The sequence below is a fragment of the Sinohyriopsis cumingii genome, chromosome 4, assembly GCF_028554795.1.
Source record: "Sinohyriopsis cumingii isolate HCF-2022 chromosome 4, ASM2855479v2, whole genome shotgun sequence".
In the NCBI taxonomy this organism is placed as follows: Eukaryota; Metazoa; Mollusca; class Bivalvia; order Unionida; family Unionidae; genus Sinohyriopsis; species Sinohyriopsis cumingii.
The window spans coordinates 24983969-24993232 of record NC_142964.1 but is presented as its reverse complement, the minus strand read 5'-3'; the positions used below and the strand labels follow the sequence as shown (position 1 = coordinate 24993232).

Genomic DNA, 9264 nt, shown 5'->3' with positions numbered 1-9264 from the left:
ACGGTAATTTGACATAGGCGCCAGTTTGACTCACATATGTTTTACAACTGTGGTTATCAGAATAAAAGCGATCACAGCAATGCTACTTTCTAGTAGAAAATGCATTATTTCACACTCCAACATTCAACATCAAAGAATTTAGACCCTCTGAATGGATAGCGATAATGCATGGGGAATTCCACTCTTAATACCCTTGACAAAGATACAGACCTTGTAAAATCCGTAGCCGGACTTAACACTTAACGACTGCATTAAAATTTAACGAACTGCTGCCCAATTATGAAAAGTAATTTTTTCGAGCCATTACAAACCTTGACTATGAATCATGAGGTGTGAGTGCTAGGCAAGAGGTTACTGTGTTTATCTCACTGCCTTTATAATTGCCTTGTTGGGCGCATCAAGCAAGCGGAAAGGTTGATTAACAATGTGGCACTGAAGCGAAATTGGGTGAAATTTATAAACGACGCAACGTATCATCAACGGAATTTTCGAGCTTTTATATCCACAGGTATAACATATATATGAACTAGTATATATTGTTATATCTCTCTGATTTATCATATTAAGGTTTATGCTTCTGATCATAGTAATGTTTGTGTTTCTGATCATAGTAATGTTTATGTTTCTGATCATAGTAATATTTACGTCTCTGTACCATATGACTCTGCATAATACCATAATAATATGTACATGTCTACTGATTTATTACATTATGTTGTTTTACGTGTAAAACGTTCTAGTCAGCACTAAGTAAGAACCCGGAAAATGTACTCCACACATGGTGAATGTAAAAAGGCTGCTCTCCCCATGGACCATGTTTAACCATCCTTGCCGAATCCCCTTTGTACATACGAATAACCAACATGTTAGTTCCTGGAGCCAAGTATGTTGGGTCTGCGGAGTACAGCCAAAGTTTTAAATCTTCGTTTATCTTCAACGCTGTTTCAAGTATTCTTGAAGCCCCAAGAATGTGCGAAAAAAATACGTACGTTCCACTGACGGGGGCTACAAATTTTCCGTTTGTACGATTGTAGGCACTTCCTTCGTTGTGAATAACATCAGTAAATACAATGGTGTCCCAGGGAGTGATGTTTTGTATTTGAGGCCTTATTCGAGCGGAAAAAGATACACGGCGATTTACTTGCTTTTCAAATTCTGATAGTTTCAAACCATTCACTTTTAATGTTTCTTGTACAGACTGGAGCGCCCTTCTCAAACAGCAGCTGGATTTGTTCATGCCGTGGCTTTGACAAACATTTACATAGCTTAGATTTAGTTGACAAACTTGATTTGAAACACCATCGATATATGCATCCATCTGGTTTCTAGCATTTAAGGCGGAACTATTGAGCTCGATTTGTTTCCTGTCCATATGATACAACTCTGATCCTAGACTCGTTAAAGATTTCTCTGTGGATGATTTGAAATTCATAAGTTCATTCACTTGATCAGAAGCTGTTCTTAAATCTGATTGCAGATGTTCTTGTTTTGACCTAAGGTCACTAACTCTTTTCTCCGTCTGTTTTCTCCATCGCTTTTCTTCACCAAATGCTTTCTTAAGGACGATGATGTTATGTCGTAGATCATTGTTGTCATTTTTCAAAATTTGATTCTGATAGTTCGCATTATGAACGTCGTTTTGCAATTGTTCTATGAAACTTTGCTGGGTCTTTAAATTGGCTCTTAAAATATCCATCTCCTCGGGACATTTTGCTTGATCGTTTGTGAACTTTTGTTCTTGTAACTGATCAAAAGTGTTTTGAAGTTCTATTCTCAGTCTCCGTTCAGTGTCCAGATCTCTCCGTAGAACCAGAATATCAGATGCCAACCTTAGGTCCACCATGTCCAACCTCTTCCTCAGGCTTTCCAACTCAGTGGGTACATCTGCCATATGTATACAATCAATGGCCATCACCATAATGACGAAACACAGATGCCACAAACACTTCATATCCTTGTATTATAGGGCAGCTGTAATTGATAGAATCAAAAATATAATAACGTGTCATCATTTATGATAGGTCAAATTACAAATAAATATGTTAGTCTGATACACGTTTGTCAACGCATTACTCCAGGAAGAGCTGCATTAACGTAAGGACTGACACTTTATGTACTCTCTCTTAAAATATTAAAAAGAGAGCTAGTGGAAACGTTATATGACTAGACCAAACATTCATTATTTCTCTAGTAGAAGGATTGGTTGATCGATTGGCCTAGTTTGAATCGTTGAAATCCACTAAATATAGGCAGAGAGTTGAAAGCCATGAGAACTACGTGAATCTGTAGTGACGTAATGTTACGACTCTTTGGTCACAAATTTAAGTAACAAAAAAGAAGTAAAACAGGTTTATAAAACTGAAGAAACAATTTAATTATCAAAGTTTAAAATGAAAATATGAGAGGAACTCACGGTATTATGAAGTGAATCCTACCTAGTCCTTATAAAGGTCTATGAAAGTCCTAAATAAATGTAAAGTCCTTATAAATTTCAATCCCGGAAATGTACTGGTCCTCAAGAATGGTGACATTGTCAAGATGGCGTTGTCCAGAATTCCTCCGAATAATTTTTAACAGTTCCAGAATAATATTTTGTCCGAATAATGAACACTTTCTATCTGCATTGAACTGTCCCTGAATTTATATTCAGCTCGAATAATATCTACTTTCAACATAAAGCACGTCTGCAGACTTAAAACAGGAACACAATAAGTGTGAAAGACTCCAAATATCGTAAATGAATCTGATTCTTAACTTTCTCTTTATATGTATCGTATATTGCGACTGAACTTCGCAGCAGACCCACGCGACAGCATACACTACTCATTTGAAGTCGAATTAAGCATATTCACTTGACCTAGCACAACCAATGGGAGGCCACATAATTATTCTTGAAACATCAATATCTCATCAGTCACTGAGAAACAACGCCATAGGCGCCATTTTAAGTCTTATTAGTAAGATGTATGTGTGTGTGTGTGTTATGTGGATTTTTACGTAGTTTTCAGTGATATCGCTCGAAAGCATTCAGATTGCCAGTTTATAGTGGTATCTAGCATTTGGGCATCATGTCGCACACATGTAGCATTATGTCCCACCCAGCCACATGATCCTAGCAGGCCGACCAGTCCTAATACTAAACTCTTAATCCTGAGTTCCTACGGAGACAGCTGCTAGTACCAGTTATACAAGTCTATGGTATGACAACGCTAAGGCTCGAACCCTCGACCTCCCGCATCCGAGGCGGACGCTCTGACCATTTAGGCCACCGGAGCGGTGCATTAGTTAGATGATGATTACTAATTGTCAACACATACGTAAACATCTATTTATAAATTCTACGTACCGACCAGTGGTCTAGTGTCAGAGAACCACAACTGTAGCAGACCCAAGCTGATCCAAGAACACACAGCCGATTAGTTGGGAACAAGGCACTCTAACCACTGAGCCACCGCGAATTCTGCCTCCATTGATCGTCTCCATCAATACGCAGGAGAGCTAATCTGGCCTATTCCACGCCTGAAAGCCAGCAATGGGTGGGAATCAGTTGTGGTGGGTGGGGTTTCACTCAGGTATAGCTTCCAAGATAGTATTGAATCGATGCATGGGAAACAGAACCTAGACTAGAACTGAAAAGAAATATTGCGATTCACTGCATCAATTGTGATCTATCTTATACAACGTTCTGTTTAAATTTTTATATTGTTACTCCATCTAGTGTTGAAAGTATTCTACGGGGTTTTAAGAGTAAACGGTCACGTGAGCGCTAGTGGTCAGCACGAGTTCCGAAGAAACAGAAGTGGCAGCCGTTTTCGCTACACGTAGGAAAGTAAAATTGGAAGTCAATTTAAATACTGTACCTCAGGAGAAGGAAGAAGATGATACTGAGGCCCATGACAATAACTTTGAAGCAACAGTAGAACCAGGGTAGGATTGTCAGTGAAATGCTTTTCGATGGTCATGGTGACTCTGCACTAAACTAATACGCGATGAACAACAGTTCATTCTCCTCATGTCTACAGTGGAGTAAAAAGCAGAAGCTGAAGCATCGCCGATCACACGTGAAGAGGAAGTACGACCTCGTGATGGGAATCGGTACTAATTACGCTTTACAACGGAAGCCAGCTGCCACTACACTGATCGACACACTTACAAGCCCACAGCTTCATGAAATCAGAATTGCAATCCGGACATGTATTCACAGAGAGACTCACTACTTCAGGATGACACGCAGAAAAGTCAGTTGTGTGCATCAATCACACTTTTCAAAGGACAGATGCATCTGACCAATCGCACATGAACCCACCATCGAATGCTGCTTCGCTCATCGATGACATGCCGCATGTGCCTCCATTTAGCATGTCGAAGCGCCATGTATGACAGACTTTGGCAAAATACCTGAACTTGCTATGAACTCTTTAACACGGTGCTCTTCATGTTCGACCGTAGAGAGAACTACAGAGCATGGAAACCCACATTTACTAACTCCATCAGAGAGGAACTTGATTTATTGTCAAAATACATAGGACATGAGTCCTCAGAGCGTGTGAAAAGGAACAGGTCAGTTCATATGAATAACCCTGCAATAGGTCTGAAGACGGTATGGGACTAACTGGATGCGTGTTACGCCCCCAGAGGTCATTGAATTGGCAAAAGTGGATCCACACCTACCAGGCCTCAGCTTTTTAGACACGGCTCGTAGAGCAAACCCCATCGTGGAAGTACTGCAACACAGGTTACAAGAGAAATGGATCTCGCAAGGCTCAAGATATAAGGAGGAAAATACAGTCCCATTCCCACATTCCTCATTCTTTTTCAAAATGTATTCGTGGTCTAGATAAAACAAGGTATGATCCAAGTTTCGAATTCAGTGCATCAGGTGCATTGAATTCAAATGTTTTCAAGTAAGACACAACAACTTCTATCTCTGTACATCAGACAGAAGTGTCTTCTACTACGTCACCACACCTATCCATGCTACAACTTCAAATTGCAAAGTCGACGATACCAACAAACAATGCCCATTGAACAATAGGCCTCACCCCATTCAGAAATGTCGTGGCTCTAGACAGAAATCTTTTCGACGAATCTCATTGCTTGATATTGTCGCCACACCATACCTTGGAAATGAAACTACATACAAAGCACCATTTTCATGGCATTCATGAAAAGGATATTTGAAAACGGCCACACCGATCCGGCCTCTCCACTGAAAGATGGTGAAGCATGCTGATATCTACCGACATTTGGGTCTACCACCCATTCATAGGCACCAGGTCAAATTAGACTGGTATTTGACTCAAGTGCTCCATGTCGGGGCATCTCACAGAATGATGTTTTTTACCGGTCTAGACATAACCAATAGCTTCATAGGAGTGCTAATCCGTTTCAGAAAGGAGCCTGTTGCTGTAACAGCCGACATCCAACATATGTTCCACTGTTTTGAAGTTCGAGCTGACGACAGAAATTATTTAAGATTCCTGTAGTACCGCAACATAGACATCAACAATGAGGTCGTCGAATGCAGGATGCAAATGCATATCCTCGGTAACAGTTCATCACCTGCAGTGGCCACAAACTTACTTCGAAGGGCCAGACATGAAGGAGAATGCGAATGTGGTACTAATGCAAGACGGTTCGTAGAAAGAGACTTCTACGTAGGCGATGGACTTAAATCAATGGCTACATATGCAGGGGATATCGATCTGCTCAAAGGAACGCAGGAATTTTATCCATTTCTAATGTGAGGATCCACAAAATTGCCTTTAACTCGCCGAGATAATGAAGGCATTACCGTCAAATGACTACGTAATGGATATAAGGATTTGGATCTTGGTGTCGAATCATCACTTATTCAGCCTTGTCTTGGGCTAATCTGTGTGCTCAAGACGGACACATTCACAGTCCAGTTGTCCGTTGATTAAGATCCATACAACCGACGCGACGTCATGTCAACTGCGAACAACCTCTACGATTCACTTGGGTTTGTAGCTCCATTTACCATTCAAGGGAGGTTATTACTTCAGGAGCTTACTTCAGAGGCAAGAGAATGGGATAATACACTACCCAAAACAAAAGCTACAGGAACAGGAGAGGTGGAAGGATTCTCTGCAGGCTCTCTAACAGCTCCTGATTCCACGTACTTACACCGCAAAACTCTTTCTCTGCAGAACTGGGCCGAGAGATATGTCTCTTCTCAGATGTCTCAACAAAAACAATGTCAGCCGTGGCTTGATTAAAAAACCACAGATACAAATGAATGGTCCACTTGGGGTCGGAAAATCTAAGATGACGCGGTAACCCACACAAATTATTCCAAGACAAAAACCAAGTTGAGCTCTATTAGATGCAAAAATGGTGGAGCTGATTTTAGATCAAATGGATATAAAACCCGACACCATCAAGTTCTTCACGGACAGCAAAGTGGAGTTGGCACAGATACACAACCAAGCCAGACATATGTTTACATAAGCAACAGTGTGAAACGTATCAGGAGGTCAACGCACTCAGAGCAATGGCATGTTACTACTGACAATAAGTCCACAGACCACACTGCTAGATCTGATCAAGCAGCTCATCTGATGTCCACAACATATGTTATTACCAGCATTCCTGCTACACGACGACAATATGCCACCGGCAATGGCAGACCCTTTCGAATTTGTGGACACTGGATCAGACACAGAAATTCGTCCTCAGGTCACAACCCTTGCTACCAGTTATACATCTGAAAATCAACTTTCTTTATACCGCTTCAACCGCTTTTCAAAGTGGACATCGCTCATAAATGCTATAGCGCATCTTATCCATATTATATCATCGTGCATCTAATGATGTGTAATAAATATGGAGTAGGCGCATTTAGTTATAGCGCCCCGTTTTAAGGAATTCTTAGATTTGTGTCATTACTTGTATGATTATTGGAATTCGGCGCAATGGAAATATCCCTAGCCCGAAATAATTAGTCAATTATTAGGAGCTGTTACACGCACAGGTGTATTTACTTGACCGAACGGTTGTCAAACCCTGGTGAGTTTCTCGCTAGATGTCATAAGTTTACTCCAACTTTCCAAAGACTTCCATACAACTTCACTTGAAAATTAGAAAGCCTGACGTGTCCATTCTATACATAAATTTTACTCTTATTAATGCAAGATCACAGATAAAACAAACTGCCAAATATCTATCAACCTCACATCTGCATATTTTATTGTCATCATGTTTCCGTACAGCCAACCGTTCACGCCTTACAAAATATACGAGTATCCCCTAACACTGGGAACTATTTGAACTCCGCCACCTTAGGCCAGTCAATGTAGGCTTTCCAGGCACATTTCGCCAATATAACTGCACCACATTTGCCCACATGGCGACATAAACGGTATTTGCCAATTCCCTTCTCATTTATTCCTTTCTGTAATTTACCGGTTTCCTACCGTAAATATTGCCTTTGCAGTCACCCTCCCCCCTGTAAACCACTAGATTTTAATATGGACTATCTTACGACAGGGACATTCATTCGATTTTGGGCGGAATGCACTATTAGTGAACCATGGCATCATGGAAACTCACTAACACTTCACTCCGGAACGTTTGCTCCTAATAATTGGCTAATTATTTTGGGCTAGGGATATTTCCATTGCCCACTCGACTCTCGCATGAAGTCCTCAGAAGTTTCAGCTAACGTTAAAGCAAGATCTCTGGTTCCCGTGACCCAGAGCCGCCACTCATCCTGACTTCCGCTGTGCTTCTCACTCAGAAGGTTGCCTCACCTTCGATGCCACTTAGAAATTTGACAAGAAAGACCTTTTCAAATCCCAGTGGAGATAAGTGCACAGCCTTGCCAACATCTTTTTGGGACCGCAGAGACGAGAATATCTAGCAACACTTCATATTTGCCGTCAATGGCAGCCTAACAGACCAGACATCCAAGTAGAAAATCTCGCTTCCTGAAAAGACAAACAAGTCGGGCGGAACATATGGCTATTGAGGCATATTTACAACAACTCAGAAGATTCGACACGAGGAGTGTTCTGTCTTATACAATATTCTGTTTTAATGTCCATATTTTTATGCCATCTGGTGTTGAGAGTATGCTCTCTGGTTTCCATAGTGAATGTCATGTGGGTGCTAGTGGTAAGGACGAGATTCATTCCTCCATTTCTGTAAACCAGGGTGCTCATTTTGAACTGCAGCGTTTTTAGTTCTGTCCGCTCTTGTTGCAGCATTGCAATACTATATATATGAGAACTTATTAATGTGATTAAACTCGATACTTTGGACATCATTTTTAATGTATATAATACTGTTTTATATATGAATTTCTTGTTGCGTGAATAAGGACACATTCAGAAGAAAACCATTCAAATGTGAAGTTTGCCACTCAAATGTGAAGTTTGCCACTCAAATGTAAAGTTTGCCACTCAAATGTGAAGTTTGCCATTCAAATGTGATGTGTGTATTTCAGATAACAATAACAGAAGTCATTCTAGCATTTGTCGTAACACAAGTAGTTTCATTCGATGGTTAATTGTAGCGTGTTTAATGACATGAAATGATGATTCAAGACTGCAGTAAATGAGCATAAATAATTGTTAATATATAGCATCACATACAAATTTGTATAGGTGTTTTTGTTTAAAGGTATAAACACTACAAATTGTCGCATGTATGTGTAAATATACATTCCCTCAGTATTTAAGGGTGTATTGAATTGATGATTTCTATAGTCGGGCTACAACAGGCTTGACACGAATATCCGGTAGGTGAAAACATTTAACTTAATCAGGTCTTATTCTTCATCTTGCTTTACGGGAGTCCTATTTCGTCGTCATTGAATTTCTCAAACTTAATCTTGGAAAATTTTTTGTAATATATTTCAGCGTGCTGTTGATTATAACTATTTAGTTTGAAATAGCAGGTTATAAGGATTGTCTTCGCTATCAAAGACAGGTCTCAAAGGATAAAACTGTAGTCAATCACCTACTCGAATGACTCAGACACAGTGATTTGATTGGTTCAATGCCAGTGATGACGTCAGTGCGAAATTATCAATACTGTATCTCCTTTTCATTTTTTTTTCTTCAGTTTTATACTGCTTCCGATTATACAAGAGACTGTTCAGTTTATAAGGAGAGTTTTGAATAAATTCTACTAGATTCTAAAGAGCATTCTTGTCTTCCTATGTTTAGTTAAAAATGAGTTAAGTAATCTGTTTAGTTGAGCAGTGTTATGCGCGACAAGAACAACATAATAAATAGTCTG

The 9264-nt window shown here is 40.0% G+C and overlaps 1 protein-coding gene across 2 annotated transcripts in view; it reads right to left on the bottom strand.

The window, feature by feature from the left end:
* Positions 1-478: 478 nt before the first annotated feature.
* Positions 479-9264, bottom strand: part of LOC149800823 (uncharacterized) — a 9970-nt gene continuing 1184 nt past the window's right edge. Inside the window, exons 1-2 of one of the 2 annotated variants that reach the window (XM_089954825.1) lie at positions 3347-3633; positions 479-1971 (exon numbers count right to left, since the gene is read on the bottom strand). In XM_089954825.1, coding sequence (XP_089810951.1) covers positions 737-1951 — 1215 coding nt within the window. In that variant the 5' untranslated portion in view covers positions 1952-1971; positions 3347-3633 and the 3' untranslated portion in view covers positions 479-736. Of the gene's footprint in view, positions 1972-3346; positions 3634-9264 lie in introns of those variants that run through there. The other variant, XM_089954824.1, reaches the window with a different exon arrangement.